Source organism: Mustela nivalis (assembly GCF_964662115.1).
Source record: "Mustela nivalis genome assembly, chromosome: 5".
NCBI lineage: Eukaryota > Metazoa > Chordata > Mammalia > Carnivora > Mustelidae > Mustela > Mustela nivalis.
Genome location: NC_139024.1, coordinates 57528307 through 57548229, shown reverse-complemented (window position 1 = coordinate 57548229; position 19923 = coordinate 57528307). Strand labels below are relative to the sequence as shown.

General features: G+C 38.6%; 1 protein-coding gene across 4 annotated transcripts in view; it reads left to right on the top strand.

The window, feature by feature from the left end:
- Nucleotides 1–19923, top strand: part of UTRN (utrophin) — a 507070-nt gene that overhangs the window by 157514 nt on the left and 329633 nt on the right. For all 4 annotated transcript variants that reach the window (XM_082730779.1, XM_082730780.1, XM_082730777.1 and 1 more), the window contains 5 exons: nt 1542–1687; nt 2351–2563; nt 13852–13965; nt 14604–14759; nt 18319–18489. In XM_082730779.1, coding sequence (XP_082586905.1) covers nt 1542–1687; nt 2351–2563; nt 13852–13965; nt 14604–14759; nt 18319–18489 — 800 coding nt within the window. The remainder of the gene's footprint in view (nt 1–1541; nt 1688–2350; nt 2564–13851; nt 13966–14603; nt 14760–18318; nt 18490–19923) is intronic.

The following is a 19923-nucleotide window of genomic DNA, read 5'->3' as shown; positions in this document are numbered from 1 at the left end:
GCGTCTGCCTTCGGCTCAGGTCATGATCCCAGAATCTTGGGATCGAGCCCCACATCGGGCTCCCTGCCCAGTAGGAAGCCTGCTTCTCCCTCTTTGCTCCCCCTGCTTGTGTTCCCTCTCTGTCTCTCTCTCTCTCTGTCAAATAAATGAATAAAATCTTTAAAAAAAAAAAAACACACAAAAAAAAACATGCCTTCGTATAGGTCCTTGTCAAAAATAAAGGCATATTTTGTAACAGTAAATTGAAAAAGCAGTACACTGACCCATCTATTTAACGTTACATAATACAACACTGTTCCTGACCTGAAACTGAAAGAAAGTTCTAAATCTATCTTTTTTGTCTTTAATTGTGCTAAAATATATATAACATAAAATTTATCATTTTAGCCACTTTATTTATGTATTTTTTAAAATTTTATTTATTCAAGTGATCTCTACACCCCGTGTGAGGCTCAAACTCACGACCCTGAGATCAACAGTCATGTGCTCCTCCCTCTGAGCCAGCCACATGCCCCCTATTTTAACCATTTGAAGATGTAGAGCTCAGTAGCATTAAATGTATTCACACTATTGTGCAACCATTCTTCAGAACTTTTTCATCTTGTGAAGCTGAAACTTTCAACCCCTTAAACAACAGCTCTTCATTTCCTCCCCCCTCCAGCCCTTGGCAACACGTTCTACTCTCTGTCTGCATTTGATGGTTCTAGATAACCTCGTACAAATGGAATCTTCTAGCATTTGTTTTTTGTGCCGGGAGTATTTCACTTAGTATTATATTCTCGAAGTTCATCTGTGTGGGTAGCCTGTGTCAGAATTTTCTTCCTTTTTAAGGCTGACTAATATTCTATTGTATGTATTATACCACATTTTATTTCTCCATTCCTTTGTCGAGGCCCTTTGTTGGTTGTGACTAATGCTGCTAGCTTCTTAACTTCTGCTTCTGGTTGGTTTCACATCTTTGTACTCCATGTGAGTTTACTTCCTTTCCACACAAGTATTGCTTGTCCATGATTTTTACCTTGGTGACTGAAATAGACATCACTCCAGCTGGCTTTTGCAGTCAGGACCTCTCTGAGGACCTGTGGTAGCCTTGCTATGGCATTCTGTTTGACACCCAGCGCTCTGTAGATGGCGGTCTGTCTACCCGTTCAAGCTCAGAGGAAGATGGGTGGAGGGAATCTTGATGTTCTTTTATTCTTTGTGTAGTTACTGGGGGAAAGGAGATTAGATGAGACAAAAGAAACATTGTAGTGCCATCTTAGAGAGACATTTCATCATGACCAAATGAAGAAAAAATGATAGTGAGTTAGTTAATATTTCAAACATCAACATCCGCAGGAATGAAGTCACTGTCTGACTCTCTGAAATGCCAATGGAATGATTTATCTTAGCAGCTAACAGAGACCCTTTTAAATTTTCATTATGGAGTTTAACTTATTAGGTATTAGGATTCACTTATATAGAGAAGATTAACAGCATATATATAATAATATTAGGTTCCTAACACTATTTTCTAAAAGTAAGTATTTTTAAATAAACAGAAATGAAGAGCCAACCTGGAAATGCATATTTGGAAACATTGAAAACACTGAAAGATACACTGAATGATTCTGAAAGTAAGGCCCAGACATCTTTGAATGCCTTGAATGATCTTACAAAGGTGGAGAAGGCCCTGCAGGAAAAAAAGGTAACACATATTTTAGGTCTTAAAAGTGTAGGGTCATTTTTAATACCTCTTATCTCTTATTTTGAAATATTTTTTCAGCTATTTAAAAAAATATTAGTCATTTTCAGTCAGAATTTTCAAAAGTTCCTTATAATTTGAAGGTTAGTTACTAAAAGGTAGTACCTTAGCTAAAAGAAGAGATACTTATTGAATATTACTAATAGAATAAAAGCATATTTTCTTCTTCTATTGTGCTTAGTCTAGAACTCTCAGCCTGCTCATAATCTGTTCAAATATCTTTAATAAAATGAATATCACTGAATTGATGTGTTCTTTTTTCTGGGTTGAATAAAAATGCTTCTCTGGTTATTTAGGGCACATGACTCTGTATTATTTCATCAGATAAAACAGATCAACCATTGAGCACTGCACACTTGGTCCTCACTGAGTGCATTGTTTTACTGGATTTTAGGGTGGAGAATATATTATTTCTGGCCCACACATAATTCATGAAGGGAAAGCTTTAACTTTTTTTGGTTATGCTTATTTTTTTTCATGTCTTTTGTGCATTTCTATTTTAATTGTGTACATTATAAAAAGTGACCTTAGGCTGTTTATAGCCCATATTACTACATCTGTACAAATTATTGTGCATATTTTTAATCTTTTAAACATTTTTTCCAGGCCCTTGATGAAATCCTTGAGAATCAAAAACCTACATTATATAAACTTGCAGAAGAAACAAAGGCTTTGGAGAAAAATGTTTCTCCGGATGTAGAAAAAATGTATAAGCAAGAATTTGATGATGTTCAGGGAAAGTGGAACAAACTAAAGGTCAAGGTTTCCAAAGATGTGCATTCACTTGAAGAAATTACCTCCAAACTCAGAGCTTTTGAGGTAAATCCCAAGGCTAATGGCATTTGAATTTATTAGAGAACAAAGTAGTAATTTATCAAGTAAGACTCTAGTATCTGTTATATGGATATTTTACATTTTTTCATGTCCTAGATTTATTATGTATATAAGTTGGGATTCCCAACTTGCTTTTGATGTGGTGGAGAACATGCTCATTTGCTTTTGCTTTGCAAAAGGACTTCTTTGCAGAGGTGAACTGGATCTTGAAGATAAGAGAAAATTCCTTAAAACTGGCCAAAGGAACATCTTGGGTTTGAGGAGCCTGCGTGATACTCAGACTAGTGGTTAGGTCACAGGGCAACTTTTTTAGAGTGGTAAAATTGCCCAGGTCATGGCAGACAGCTGAGTCTTTGACGCTGGTTTTTGTAGACTTTAGACATTTGGAGGTAAAAATCTGAACCAGACCATTGATAAGCGACGTCAAACTGGGAAAACAGGTAATTTGAAGGACATGAAATCCAGAAGTAGGATCCTTTGCTACATCTGAAAATGTCCACAGATGAAGCAGTGATAAAGTTCCAGAGGGAAGGTCAAATGTTAGGACATAAGGAGAAGGTGATAAAAGTCAGTTTCAGATAAGACAGGATTTTAACATTTTACCTGTGAGGAAGATGGAGAGGTGCTCTCCACCAAGTCACCTGGTTTTCTACTAGAAAAGGTCAGGATGAAGAATGAATCAATGATACTCTCCTCCCTGTCTTCCTGGTCTCCTTACTTTGGTCTTTTGTGTTGTGGGGTGTTTTCCCACTGCTGTATCTCACAATGGACTTCTGGTATCATGTCTGGTACAGAGAAGGCACTCAAGAAATATTTTTCAATGAATTAAATGAAATTAGTTATAGAAGATTTAAATCTATATATGTATGTATATATACATATATATATATAAATATATATCCAACATTTACATATTTTTTTAAAGAAAAAAATAATATCTATTTGCAATATAAACAAAGTCCCGTTGCTGGTTTGGGATACGTGTGTGTGTGTGTGTGTGTGTGTGTGTGTGTGTGTATGTAGGGTTACAGGTTTTCCTTCATAAGGTCATAAAGCAAAACTGGCCACCCTGTTTGTGTACTCTCACGTACACAAATCTGATGCATCTTTCTGGGGTTTTCTTTTTAAAAGTAAAAAAAAAAAAGAACCATGTACAGCATGGAAGCAAATATATATATATTATATATATACATAATATATATATATATATATATATTTGGATTTAGATTCTAAGAAAGTATATATAGGAGACTTTATATATTTATAAAATATATGTATTTCATATATATGTGAGAATTTCTATAAAGGATATTAAAAAAAAGTGAAAAGATTGAAAATGAAGACAAAGTCCCTGAAAATGCTGTTTCAAAAATCAAAACCAGGGAGCTTCTGGTAGAAGAGGGATGGGTAGACCATACAGATCAGTGGGAAGATATCCAGAAAGATGAGAGGAGTGTGGTGACCACTGACCTTGGAGGGAAGCTCTGTGCCCCAGTGGATAGCTCCAGTGAATGGTCAGGAGAATAAAGATGGTGAGGCTGTGTGTGTGTGTGTGTGTGTGTGTGTGGTGGTGGTGGTGGTGGTGGTAGTGGGAGAAATTTGGTTTTTCTAAGTACGAACTACAGTTCTATACCAAAACTGAGATCTTAGAATAAAACATTAATTTAGAAGAGGGGTGTGTTATTGAATCATTTACCTTTAGTGTTAGTGTTTAGCTTAGTGTTTTTGAATCATTTACCTTTGTGAGTGGATCCACATCCCCTTCTGTGTTTTCAGCTAGAGTTCTTCCCAACTTTAAAAACCAGAATTACCCTTATTCATGATTGTAAAATTTGTGGTTATGGTCCAAGCATTGTGTTATCTGTGGCTCTCAACCGGGGATGATTTTGTCCCCGCCCCAGGACATTTGTTAGTGTTTGGAGAAGTTTTTTTGGTTGTCATAACTGTGGATGGGAGGGGGTGTGGTATTTGCTTCCAGTGGGTAGAGGCCAAGGTTACAGCTAATGCATAAGACATCCCCCACAACAAAAGAATTTTCTGGCCCTAAATGTCAATACTGTGAAGGTTGAGCAATGCTGGATTAAAGATTTCTCATCTTTTCAAAAGAGCGTGGCTTTGTTTTTATATTTAACTCTGAGACGTAGTTAGGGAAATTTGCAGGTGAAGATTAACCCAAAGGTTAATCTTCTTTTGACTTTCAGAAGTGTGTTTTAGGGTTAGCTAAATGTGTGCTAATATTTTAATATGGAATTTAAAGAGCATACATAAAATTACAAAACACAAAAGGGAGTCCTGTGGTTATAGTAATCCAGCCTTAGGCTTTAGTGGGTTGTTGTTACTAATGTAGCAGATCCAGGCACTTAGAGTGGCTCGTTGGTATGTGTGCCAAATTCATTCCATAATAAATACCCCAAATATTTAGATTTTTTAATTATCACCATAGCAGATTTGTAATGTCTAGCTTTTCTTTCTTTATTTTTTGTGTTTAACTGCAAGATTGTTGATAGTATGTGTATTCCCTAACTGTGCAACTTTATTGAAATATGTATTTTTTTATTCTGAAGAAAACTTTTATTCCTTTATTTGTTTTGCTTTGAAGGCATTGTTACTTAACTACTTATAATTCACTTAGGAAACCTTAGTTTTTCACTCAAAGCTATTTACAAATAAATACTCATTTGTAGGTTAGCATTGTTTCCCCCCTTTCAATGACCTGATGTACAGTTTTTTAGCCATTTAAGTTCTATTTGTCTTTAGACACAGTAGGTTTTTGATTCAGTGCTAGTTTATGATCTTTCTTAGGAAAACAATGGTTGGCTTGCTTATTTTTAAAATGTACTTTTACTTGCATAAGTAATACATAAAGAGTGCTCATTGTGAAGAAATTGAGTAATAGAGAATTACTAGAGTGAACATTTAGAATTCCCCTTCCCCCTCAATACCATTTTCTTTCCTGAAGGCAGCTGATATTAACAGTGGGTCCCAAGAGGGCACAAACAAATGGAAAGACATCCCAGGCTCATGGATTGGAAGAATAGGCATTATCAAAATATCTATACTGCCCAAAGCAATCTATGCATTTAATGTAGTCCCTATCAAAATACCAATAGCAGCTTTCACCTAAGTAGAACCAACAATTCTAAAACTTGTATGGAATCACAGAAGATCCAGAATAGCCAAAGCAATCTTGAAAAAGAAAAGCAAAGCTGAGGCATCACAATTCTGGACTTCAAATTATATTACAAAGCTGTAGTAATCAAAACAGTATGGTACTGGCACAAAAATAGACACATAGATCAATGGCACAGAGTAGAAAACCCAGAAATAAACTCGCAATTATATGGTCAATTAATCTTTGAGAAGGCAGGAAAGACTCCCATGGGAAAAAGACCGTCTCTTCAACAAATGGTGTTGGGAAAACTGGACAGCAATGTGCAAAAGAGAGAAACTGGACCATGCATGAAAATAAATTCTAAATGGATTAAAGAGCTGCTTCTCAGTGAAGGAAACAATCAACAGAACGAAAAGACAACCCATGGAATGCAAAAAGGTACTTGCCAATGACGTATCTGATGAAGGGTTAGTATACAAAATACAGAAAGAACTCATAAAACTCAATACCCCAAAAATGAATAATCCCATTCGAAATGGGCAGAAGACATGAACAGACGTTTCTCCAAAGAAGATGAGCAGATGGCCAAAGACATGTGAAAAGATGCTCAATATCACTTGCCATCAGGGAAATGCAAATCAAAACTAGAATGAGATCTCACCTCACACCTGTTAGAATGGCTAAACTCAACGACACAGGAAACAGCAGGTGTTGGAGAGGATGTGGAGAAAAAAAGAACACTTGTCACACAGTGGAGTATTACTCAACCATGAAAGGAATGAAATCTTGCCATTTGCAATGACTTGGATGGAACTAGGGAGTATAATGCTAAGCAAAATAACTTAGTCAGAGAAAGACAAATACCATATGATTTCACTCATGTGGAATTTAAGGGAAAAACAAATGAGCAAAGGGAAAAAGAGAGAGACAAACTAGTTATAGGGCGCCAACTGATGGCTACTAGAGGGGAGGGTGCATGGGGGTGAATAGGTGATGGGATTAAGGAATGCACTTATGATGCACACTGGGTGGTGTATGCAATTGCTGAATCACTGGAAAGGAAAAAGGGTCTTTACTGGAGGTTAACATATTCCAAGTGAAATAGAAAAGCTCATGAATGTTACTAATTTTAATCATTTTTTTCACCCTAATAGAAGCAAATGATGTTGGAGCTCCATGAGGGACAATGAAATAGATAGTACACAAATGCATGAGCTTGGAGGGTGAATCCCACACCAAAGAGAACAACGGTGCCTTTCGTTGGCACAGCATTTGAAAGTATTTCATAGCTATGTGCTTACTTTTTTCCTACCATCCTACGGTACTTGTAAAAGGGTCATGTTATTTGTTTGTGTGCCAATTTTAGTTTAGTGTAGTTTTCTGTTACTTGTTGGAAAATCGTGTTTTTTTCAGCTGCCTACATATCCTTTGTCTGCACGGCAGGTTTCTCTGTGCAGGTAGCGAGTTGGCCTCTGTATTCTTATTCGGTGTCATGCTCATATGCGTTCTTAAGTTCTTTTTTTATCCATCCCATGCCAAAGTAATGACCTCAGTTCCTGTACTTAAGAATTAAAATGTTAATTGGTACTTTAATAACTGCTTCACAGAAAATCCTCCTGCTTCTTCCAGGCAGCAAAACATTTAAAAATACATGAACATTAATTTTTTTCAGTATTGATTTTCTTATGAATTATGGGGATTAAATATTATAAACTTCTGGAGGCTGGTTATATATTTCTTATCACCAGGAATGGTATCTTTGCACTCGGGGGTTATAGGTATTTTGTGTTGTTTATTGTTTCTCCCCACCTCCTCCACCCCTGCAAGATCTTCTGTGATGTGGTATAACTGTAGAATTGTGAAACCATCTCCGACGCCCACACGAAACTCTGTCTTATGTTATAGCTGCTCCTGCTTCTTCGGACAGTCCTGCAGCCTCTTCCTGCTGTGTTCAGACTCCAGGAGAGTCCCTTGCCCTGGCAATCCCACTGTCCTTCACAGCTGGCTCCTGCTTCCAATCTCTTCCCTCAGAATTCCTCTCCCCCCACCGTGGTGCCAGAGTTCTACTTCTGGAAAGGATCTGGTTGTCTTTGCTAATACAGAGTGCACTCACAATCTTCTGCTAGCTTCTGCTCCTTTCTTGCCCTGAAGCCTCTCCTACACTGAGCCCCTCCCCCTCAACCCCTCCTTCGTGAGCCCAGTCTGGTGAGAAAACAATGTACTAGATCCCAAAGACTGCATTGGACAATTGCTTTTCTCCGGAAATGTCACTTACTTGCTAGGAATTCTCATCTTCCTCTTCTGAGCTCAGCCTTTAAGAAAAAGCTTGTTCTGCAAACAGTGTTCAGTGTTGCTCAGCACCACGCCCAGAGCTAATTATTTCCTCTGGATTCTACTGTGCACTGTTTACATCTTCACAAACCCTCAACTCAGGCCAGCTTTTACTAAGGCTAGACCTGTATGTCTCTCCTCCCCTAAGGACAGAGCTCGTTGATGACAAGAGACCTGTGTGGGAAACAGCAAGTTAAGTGGATGGGAATGTCACTGCTTTGTAGGTGCCTACCGTCATCTTACCCAGGCTCATTTCTCTACTAAGCTTGGATCTATGCAATCTGAATGCCTGCTTCTCATACATGGAAGGAATCTGTGTAGTCACATCCCTTCCTTCAGTTGCTGACCAGTTGGATGTGGTCTGACCCGGACTATGGAAGGGGCTATGCCAGAACTCTATGACAGGCAGAACCGAGCTTTGAAATGACTCTGGGAAGTATTTCAGAGTAAAAACACTATGGTAAATACCTAGTAAGAGTAATCTGCAACATGGCTGATTTGATTCTTTCTAGGTAACGTATGATTGATATAATGATCTCACAAGTCTTTTTTTTTTTTTTAGTTTCTCATTTTGAATGCATTTTACTTACTAACGGTGCATTCTAAACCTTAGATTTAAGAATTTTTCTTAGTTTCAGATAATAAATGTTGTAGCAGTGTCCTTGCTGGTCTTCCCTATTAAATGAAGAAATGCTTTTTAAAGAGTGTATTTGAGGTTCACAAATATTATAAAACCATATAAAATAGAAACCCCATTACCTTAAATTACTGTTTTAATTTGGACTTCATGCTTCTTTTTGCCTGTGCCTTGGGTTAGAAATTGCTTAAAAAGCTGTGGACATTCCAGAAGATGGGGAAGGAACAAAATAAAATGCCAAGAATTTCGCTGTCAACAAAATCTTGGAAGGTAGTTGTGTACTTTGGAATCTTATTGTCTTAAATCCAGAGTTACCAAGCTTCCCATTTCCCCCATTCCTAGCTTAGGGCCCAGGCTGGGAGATGGGGTGTTTTAGGGTTAAAGGACTTGTTTTAATGACCTTGCATTCCTTTTCTGTGACCCAGCAGCAGGTGTTGCCCGTCTCAGACACGTACAAATCAGTGCTTTTGAGCAGTGATGGTCAGCGTAGAATTTTGGCCCTTCCAAACTAGAATATTTGATACTTTGGTTTTCAAAATACCATAATAGTCACTTGATATTTGTTTCAGAATTTGTGAGAATGAGAAACAGTTGTCCTAGGTTAGTACTTAACCCTTTATTCTATGCATGTGAATTAATGATAGATATTTGTTGTAGAAGTTTGCTAGTATTTTAAAATGTTTCATATTGCTTCAAAAGAATCATATATTCAGAGCATATAATATTTTATATAGTTATATATTCTGTGTAATATACATGTGTGTATTTATTCTGTAAATTCTGTGTATTTATTCTGTAAGTGAATAGAGGTGGAGGAAAAAATTAAATATTCATTGGACATTAGAAAATCAGAAATGCCTAAGCTGAGTGTTTTTTTAATGGTCAGAGAAACACTTTTCATGGGAGCTCTTGTCTTTTCTTTGGAATTTCTTTCTTGTGTGATTGATTTAATGGCGAGCAGAATTTGGGTATCTTTTTTTTTTTAATTTATTTTTTATTTATTTTCAGCATAACAGTATTCACTATTTTTGCACCACACCCAGTGCTCCATGCAATCTGTGCCCTCTATAATACCCACCACCTGGTACCCCAACCTCCACCCCCCCGCCCCTTCAAAACCGTCAGGTTGTTTTTCAGAGTCCATAGTCTCTCATGGTTCACCTCCCCTTCCAATTTCCCCCCAACTCCCTTCTCTCCATCTCCCCATGTCTTCCATGCTATTTGTTATGCTCCACAAATAAGTGAAACCATATGATAATTGACTCTCTCTGCTTGACTTATTTCACTCAGTATAATCTCTTCCAGTCCCGTCCATGTTGCTACAAAAGTTGGGTATTCGTCCTTTCTGATAGAGGCATAATACTCCATAGTGTATATGGACCACATCTTCCTTATCCATTCATCAGTTGGGTATCTTTTTTAAGGCACCGGAAACACCTGCCACAGGTGGATTGAGACCATACTTTCTTTCTGGGGAAAGAGGAGGTATTGGATGGTGGAGCAGAGCCCTCTGCCCCCCACACTTGTCTGCACACAGCGGTAGCTAGTAATGTACTTACTGACCTCTTAACCCTTCTCCTCTGGTGTAGCCGCAGGGTGGGGATGCTGCCACTAGGCATCTCTAAAGTTTTGGTCTTCCCTCCTCTACTGGGCTTCCTTCTTCTGAGCTGAATCCAGAAGATCTGGTAGCTCTTTCAGTTACTTTTAAATACCAAGAGGATAGAATAAGGATTAATGCTGGCGATAGTGAAACACATTCGCTGACTCATGCCAGCAGGTAGTCTCCCTGGCTGGCCCATCCTGCACTTGGAAGTGGTAACTCTTTTTGGGTCAGTCTTGGTACTAAAAGCTTTTGTAGCTCTTTGTAGTAATAACTAGTGTGTACTGCACGCCTGCGTTGTACCAGGCTTGTCCAAACTTTATCTGTGTTTTTCGGAACAACAAAGTGAGCTAGTTGTCATTATTCCTATTTCGTAGAAGATCTGCTGAGGCTCAAAGAAGAGAAATTGCCTTCTCGAGACCTTGTGGCTGGTGAGGTGCTGAGCTTGGTAGTCACACCTTTTATCTTTCTTTTCCTGGGCCACACTGCTTCTCTTAGAACTCAGAGTGGCCAGGATTACGGGAAGGACTTTAGTAGTGAAAACAGAGGGTCAGATTCCTGTCCATTCCTTTTGTTACTGTTGAGACTGGGTCTTCATGGCTTATCCGTGTCTGTTGCTTTCTTCTTCTTTTTTTCTTTCCTTCTCATGTTGAAGTGTAAGAGAGAGAAGGGACGGATGTGTGTGACTTGTGTGAGCTCACACGGTCTGTGTGTATCTGGAAGAGGGAGGAAAGAAGGTGGTTGGTGTCTCATGTGTTAATGACAGATTGCTGAGGCTGCTTGCTTCTGTCAAGGCTGCTTGTGATGAAAACCTCCAGGGCATGTAATGCTTCCCTATAAATTTCAAAAATCCTCGGCCCAGAAGACCATCCATTTTTTAATTCAAAACTGGCATTAATGGATTGCCCAGTTATATAGCAGTAATGTTTGAGTTCTTAAAAAGTTGAGAATGGAGAGTAACAGTGTAGGAAGTGACAAGTTCAATGGGCAATTTAAAAAAGTCCTCCCTGAATCCTAGAGATAGATCCATTTGTATGTTCTCTCTTTCCCTACTTTTTATCTTTCTGTACCCCACCTCCCCCTGCCCTGGGCACATCTTGCTGTGTAGCTCTTATGACACGGAGCAAACACAGGAAAGATACGTCACCAATTAAAATAATACATAGGTGGAAGAGTGCATGAGCTTGTGAGGATAGTGACAGGCAGACAGAGGGAAAGGATGCTTGCGGGAAGCTCCCAATATGACGGAGAGGGTTTTTGAAGCTGAGTTTGGAAGTGTGTGCAGGATGCCCAGGGCCAGTAAGAGAGGCTGACAGGCCAAACAAGTGCTTTTTGCTCCCCGTCTTCATCAGAGAAGGGCCCTGTACATTGGGAAGTGTCAGATGGTCATTACTGAGGGAGCATTCGTGCCTCGATGAGGAGTTAGACAGGAAAACTACCCCAGAGCCCGCAGATGTCTGTGTCTACATCCCAAGTAATGTGGGCATTTTACCCTTGGTCTCAAGGCCACATTATGCATCTTGTGAGAAATTACCAGAAACATAGAGTTGGGTCAATATTCTAATTTGGGGGGAACATTATTTTCTAGACGTTAAAGACCCGAAGTAAGTTTCTTGTCAGTTCCTGGCAGAGCTATAGATAAATGACAAACCAGAAATCTTGTATGTGCTTAGGCAAGAATGTGGTAGTCACTAGGAATCATCATAGACTCCACCAAGAAGCCTTGCCCAGACTTATTTCCTTTAATTACTGCTTTCCTTTATTTATTTTTGGAGGAGGGATACTAGATTATTAGATACAGACATTTGTAATCTCCCCTTTCATGTATGCTTATTTGGTTCAAATAATGGCTCCCAAACTCATTTTTAGCAACTCTTGACTTCATCAGTAAAGTATTTGAGAAATGTCTTCCAACCTTATGCAAAGGAGGTGGTTAGCCAGTTAGATGCTAGTGTTATATAGATTCCTGTATTTTGAAAACTAAGTTAAAACTTTATTGATTAATGAATGACATGCATCCTCATGGGGAAATGCTCAGGTAGGCACTGTCTTTGGCCCTATTTTTCACCAGAAAAAAAAAACCCTCAAAACCCAGCAGCAAAAAAAAAATTCCAATAGAAAAAGGATACCCCACTGTCAGATTTGCAAATAAGAGAAAGCCAGGAGGAGTAGCTGGTACAAAAGTGGTGAAACTAGCAATTTAAATCATTTTATTGGCTTTTAATTATTACATTGGTAACTGTTGTTAACATAACAAGGGAAGATTTTATATTTATAAATATCAAGTCTTGAATTTATTCCGGAAGTCACTGACGCAATATGAGATAAGGGAAATGTAATTTTGAGGTTATGGGAATTTTGAAATTCTGGCTAACCATGAATAATATTGTGACCAATATATCTATGAACAAACAAATTGAAGAAAGAAACAACCCTACAACAAGAAGAATTAAGCTTAAATGATGTTAGATGGCATTTTATGAGTATAAGAGCAATATGTGAAATAGCAGGTTCCATTGTTACCATTCATTCCAGCATTATAAGGAGAAGAATAGTTAGTTCTGGGTGGTATGTTATAAGGACATTAAAAAAAATTGGTGTAGTTTCCTGAGCATGAAGACGGGTGTGATGAGTGCCATATCTGGACTTCATGTTTTAGAGACATCCCAGAAGGAATTTGGAATGCTTAGCCAATAGGAGACCAAGGGAGGACACAGTGACTGCTTTAAATCTTGAGCAGGATTGTAAATGTACTTCCATTCTTAGCGTTGATTGAGAAGCAAAGAATTGACAGGATATAAACAAACCAATTCAGATCCATATCAGGGAAACTAACAAGTAAAACTGACCAGTGACAGAATGGGAAACCTTGGGAAGAAATGACCATTACTTTGCTCTAATACTGGAGATCAAGTTGGACCTACTTCATTGTATTAATGGCCCAGTTCCAATGTTACTGTCTCTTCTCTCCGCAAAATGTTTCCTTTCTCACTTGTTTTTGATCTGCAGCACCACACACAGTAAGGATTGCAGGGGGTGCCTAGTAAATATTGGGTGAAAGGATGAAGCTGAGCAGTGGACTGTCCTGGGTTCTTAGGTAACAAAGTGTCTGACATGACGAGCAATCAATCTATTGTATCCGCTCCACTATGCTATTAATGTATCCCTCCACTATGCTATTAATGTATCCCTGCTTCGAGTAGCTAACTTTTGGAGAAAAATTGTTCTAAATTATATGAGAAGAAAAGATTTTTTAAGCTGATTCCATGTAGTAAAGCACTTTTCCTGTGATTTGAATTTTTAATCACTGATGTTGCGCACATTTAAGCAAAGTAGCTTGGTTCCCTGGAGAGTGTTTTGAGATTTTTAGAATGATCACCAGACTGTCATCTCTTAAGGATTTTAGTCAATCATCAAGAAAAATCATTATTTTCAGATTTGGAAGATTAAAAAAAAAAAGATACACAACAAATAGAAACGATGCTATCAAAGTTGTGAAACGTTGCCTTTCTTGAAATAGCGATAGATCTCGAGATGCACTAGGGTTGAGTGTCACTGAGTAATTTCCCTGTTTGTTATTGTGTTTGATTTAGGCGGATTTGAAAGTCATTGAGAAGTGGGTGGATGGTGTGAAAGACTTCTTAATGAAAGAGCAGGCTGTCCAGGGAGACGCGGAAGAGCTTCAGAGTCAGCTGGACCAGTGCTCTGTGAGTTCTGCTGATTTAGGAACTCTTCTGTAACAAATAACATTTCCTTCTGCTTCTTTGTTATTTGCTGTTATTAAAATTGCATGAATATGACGTGACAATAAACCGAGATAAAATATCTTTCATCGTAAACCTTTTTTTTTTTTTTAAACTTAAAGTTATTAAAAGAATGACTATATTTTCATTTTTGGCCAGGGTTATAGAATGCGATTTTAATTCATTAGGAGCTGCTATCTTATGTTCCAATGATAATTTTAGGGTCATAATCACCAACTGTACATTGCTCTTATTATGCCACATGGTGAGGCTTAAAGAGAAATGTACTTAACAAGTGAAATTTGCCAGTAAGACTGTATGCAATTTATATTTGGCGAAATCATTAGGCTTCTGTAAATTAATGGAGACCACTATTCCCTGCCGAGAGTCAAGTATTTCCAATCTAATTTGGCAGATGGCTATATGAAGCACCCAGGTGAAATGAATTTCTCAAGGCACAATATTTCTTAAGTAGTTAGAAGTCCTGACTCTCAAACAGTCTGTTTTTGTAATATCTTCAGGGATGCAAGCAGAGACAAATTATAGTTATGGCACCCACTTATATAGGAATGAACTCAATATGGGCTTGTTTCTATATTCAGGCCTTTGTTAATGAAATAGAAACAATGGACTCGTCTCTGAAAGGCATGAGAGAAATAGAGGCGAACCTTCGAAACTGTCCAGTTGCTGGGATCAAAACCTGGATGCAGACAAAACTAGTGGACTACCAAACCCAAGTGGAGAAACTTAGCAAGGAGGTAGGTTTTTCGGGTCTGCTGTCTGTGGCTTTTAAGAGGCAGACCGTTCCCTTTTTTCAGTGTCTGAATTGATTTTATATCCCATCCAGTTTGAAAAACAGTGGTCTAGAACAGCTATAGTATGGGTGGCCGGTTGGGGCAAAGAAATGGATTTTTATTTTAATTAAGGGAAGGCACTAACAGGCCAGTTTGGCTCCTTGGTGGGAATGAGCTTGGCGTGTTCAACAGAGAACTAGAAGGCAGTGTAGCTGGAAGAGAATGAAGACAGGAGTTAGCGGGTGGGTAAGGTCCGAAGTCAGAATATAGGTGGGATTGTCTATGGCCTTTGAAACAACATTTTAAAATTTTATTTCAAGGATGATTTCACACAGAAAGCAAAGGGGTTTGAGCAGGGAAGTGACGTTACCATGTGGGAAAGCCAGAGTGAAAACAGAGAAGATTATTTAAGAGGTTATTGCTGTCTTGGCCCTTCCGACTGGAGAGATAGTGCTGGAGGTCACGAGGACTGTTAGGGTTGGTCTATGTTTGAAAATAGAGCTAGGAGTCTGGTAATGGATTGGACGTGTCATCTTGGAAAGGGAATGGTCAAGGAAGCGGAGGGTTTGTGCAGAGCTTCCACTGGGTGTGAATTGTGGTGCTGTTTGGTGAAACGGTGGAGACTCAAGGCACGAGAAGCTTTTGTGAGAGCAGGTGAAACGATGATTTCCATTCTGGAAAGGCTAAGTGTGAGATTATGAGGCACACCCACGGGGCTCATCAGCACTGACTGCTGGAAGGAGGAGAGGGCAAGTCCAAAGACGCTGAGGAGTTAGGGTCAGCTGGCAGAGAAACGCCAGGGGGCTGTGAGGCCCCGGGGCCAGATGGAGAAAGCTTTCCACGGTGCCCTGTACTGAGGATTGCTGAGGCCAAAGGGAACTGAAAGTCGAGCTTTCGATCTGACAAGAGGGAGGCTTTAAATGACCTTGAAAAGGGTCTGGTGGTTTGACAGGGAAGAGAGTCACATCGGAGAATGTTGAGAAGGAAAGGGGAGGTGAGCGGTTGGGACAACAAGTATAACCAACTCTGAGGAAGGAATTTCTCTATGTAAGGGAGCAGAGAAATGGGGTGTGTGCAGGGACCTGGGTCTCCAAAGACTTGTTTTTGTAATTTTTAGAAATAAGGGATGTTAGGTGATATTTGCATGCCAAAAAGAAGGACCTCGGTTCGAAGGAGAAAATAAGGAAGCAGAGAATTTGAGAGAAGATAGTTTCTGGAATGAAGTGTGTCGTACATGAGAGGAGTGAGGTCCGCTGTCTCTGTGGAAGAATTGCTGTTGGATAGTTTCTCTGTGGTGACTGAAGGAGGGCCACTCTGGGTACGGTAGGACTGCAGTGCAGTTCTCTTCTGATTGCTTGTGCTTTGCCAGTGAAGTTACACAAAGCTGGCGTGAGTGAGGAGGGGTGGAAAATGGGAGGAGAAGGTGTGACATACAGGACTGTTCCGCAGACAGCCCTTACATGGCACACATCTCTTCATGTAATGTTTTTTGGCTAATGTTTATGTAGGAAAAATTGATAATTTCCGTCCTTGGAATGTTTTATTTTGTTTTCATTGTTTTCCTCCAAATTCTGTATTTTGAATATGTTCAGATTTAAAGGAAGGTTGAAATAAAGGTAGAGGGAACAGCCACATACCCATTCTTTAATTTGCCAGTTATAATGTTCTACCACATTTGCTTTCTCTCTCTCTGTCCCTCTCTACACACACACACACACACACACACACACACACTTTTTTTTTCCTAAAAATGTGCTTTTGACAGGAATTTGAAGCTATCAGGACACTTCACCCCTAAGTTCTTTAGCATGAGTATTAAATACAAAATGCTTCCGTCATGAATAAAGACAGTATTCTGCAAAACCGCAGGACCATTGCCACACTTAAGAAAATAACTTTTTAATATCATCTATTCTTGCCCAATTCAAATTTCTCTAAGTGTGCTATAATCTGATGGTTTGTGCTTGAATTTATTGAGATTGGGAGAAAGTAAATACAGAAAACAGTTTGGACGTGCCGGCAAGGACCAAAGAAAGTGATAGATAGATACAGACAGACATAGATATTTAGATCTATGTATCTATCTACATATACACAAACATATAGATATGACAACATATAATAATTATTAACTACCATTGATTCATCATGAAGGTAAATGTATGGGAAATTTTTAAGGGTCCTCATCAAGGAGGCAACCATGTATTGTGTGAGTCATTGTCTAAAGCCATTCCAGACTCTTGTGTTTCATTGAGTTGTATAAAGGTTGAAGAAGTTTTGGACAAATATAACCTTGCCATATTTTTATTTTGCTAAGAAAGGATGGATATATAAAGTCAATCAACAAATAAAAACAATCTGTTTCATCTGTTCTATCCCTGGTATCATGAAACAAGGGACATTTTAATGCCAAAAAATAAGAAATATATCATCTCAGGATAATTAATTATAGTTTGGAACTTTTTAAAAAAAGTTCATTAGTGTCTTTTTTTCTCTCTGGATCTATGAGAATTATATAATTGACTAGTATCCAGAAGCTAGGAAGGAGAATTTTCTGGAAACGGAACCCAAGGAATCTGTATTTGTATATATGTATTTTTTAAAAACAGCCACCCCACTGAGAGTGCTGATCAGCAGGACTTGGGGGCTGTGTAGAGTGCTGGCTCCTGGAGCCCCTTATGGGGACAGGAAAGCAGAGCTCCTGTTTGACCCCTTTCTATTTTTATGTCTGTGATCCTGTTTGGAGGGTGGGAACAGGAAAGCCTCTGAGGATTCGCTCTTTCTCTCACGAGAGCCGTCCTATTCCTGTGCTGGCTTTTGGTCTCTGTCAGCTTTGTGGCCAAGCAAGGCCCTGACTCCATGATCGCTCCGCTGAGATTTCCTTTGAGTGGGAGGAAGCGAGCGCTGGGTGCTCTCTGTGGGATGCTCTCTCCTCTCACAGTTGAAGTCTGTTTGTGGTTGGAGGGTCTCTCTGGACATATTTTTATATCAAGTATAGTGGTTATCTGAAATATTTAAGTTATTGAATTAGATTCAGACAAAACCTATTTTCTGATGTTACTTTTTTGTGTTGGTGTGCAGGATACAGTATAGTAGATTATCAAAACCAGAATTTTGTACAGTAGTGTTTTATGGGAGAAAATGAGACATTCTGGTTGCTTCCAGGTTTTTTTCCATAATAACGCTACTGTAAATTTCCTTAAATTATATGTTTTTATTGCTGTAGGTTAGATTCCTTCACTTGGGATTACTCTGTCAAGAGTTATGCATTTTTAGGATTATAATAGGTATTTCCATATTAGATTACTATCCAAGATGTGGTATAGCATCGCAGTTATAAGGATTGTTTTCATTGTCGCTAATATTCCACAACGTCAGCACAAATGTATGAAGGATTTTATCTGAATGTTAAAAAAAGGCTCTTGGTGGAAAGTTACCCTGTGCCCTTAGATACTAGAAACTAGAACTTGACATTTAGTGTGTTAGCATTTGTTTATTTGGGTGAATGGCTTTTCCTTTCCAGATTGCTATTCAAAAAAATAGACTGTCTGAAAGTCAGGAAAAAGCAGTGAACCTGAAGAAAGACTTGGCCGAGATGCAGGAGTGGATGACCCAGGCAGAAGAAGAGTACCTGGAGAGGGATTTTGAATACAAGTCCCCGGAAGAACTCGAGTGTGCGGTGGAAGAGATGAAGGTGAGTCTGGGTCTGGGCAACAGGTTTGATAGCTCCCCTTCTCCGTTAAATATGAAGGACTGAGTGAATGAATGAATTGGTGAATGAATCTGTCTATCTGTCTATCTGTCATCTGTGAAGAACGACATGGACATATAATCTTGCGTAGTTGGATTTCAAACTGGAAAAAAAATATGGAAGGATAGCTGCTATGATTTTACCAGGAAAAGGAAGCCGGGAGTCCACGTGATGCATATGGCACAGGAATTGCGTCCATGAAAGCCCCGAAGGTCGTCTCTTCCAATAGAACCTCAGGGAGCCACAGAGAATGACTCAGAAATTTGGTTTTATCGATTACATTGACAGTGTTGTGTGACCCTTAGCCCTCTCTGTTTCCAGAAGTTTTAAAGCATTGTCTTTTGTTAGAACCAAGGGTGACTTCCCAAATCGGTTGCAATTTATCTTCATGTTAGCAAAGGTATTCTTCCAGTGAATTCATGGGAAACACGTGAATAACAAAATTTTGTTCGAGCAGGTAAGAGTCGCGGTAGGAACATGGTCAAGGGATTTAATATCATTTGGAGCCACAGGATGTATTTCCTGTAAACTTACATTCCTGTGTCAATAGTCTTGAATGCTTTCTTTTCTTCTTTTTTTTTTTTTTTTTTTGTACAGTAAAAGAACTGGGCATCGTTCCCAAATTTCTAGCATTGCTTCAAGTGTCCTTCAGTGTTCAAACCAAAGGAGATAGTGTCTTAAAGGCTTTAAAAAAAAAAAAAAAAGTAAGATTAATCCACATAGTAACTGTTTTATGCCAAATTTAACTTCCCTAAAAATATAATTAAAGCAAAAATCCCTATATATCTGTTTAAAAAGGGATTATATTTCATCAGTGTCTTATTGAATATGAATCAAAATAAATACAGTAAGGGACTTTTCTAGTACTTGTATGTAGTATTTTTACTGAAGCATTTCTTTTAGTGTAGTTCTTTTGAGAGCTTTTAAAATATTCAGTATAAGGTATTTTAAAGGTAGCCTATCCTGTTAAGAACCAATTCATTTAATTTATTCTCTTTCTTTATATTATAAGCATTGTAGTTTTGTGGTTTCTTAAAGTCCCTGGGGATGAAACCTTAGAGAAATAAGTTTAAAGCCCTTGATTGGGCAACATTCTATTTGTTTTTATTGTTTCAAATAACCATTATAATTTTTAAAACCACTATACTTAATTACTTTAACAACTGAGGGAAATTTAAAACCATTAAGCAACACGGAAAGCTGAAAGGGAAAATGAAAAGCTGTTTTAGGTTGATTTTTCTCAAAGTGAGTCTTCATCCTTAGCTTGGAGGGAGAGTCAGGAAAGAAGCTGGACTAGGTTAGACTTCCCAGTATAATTTCATCATCATCTTCGAAATGCTATTAATTATCAGAAGCATGGACACACCTATGTTTTAG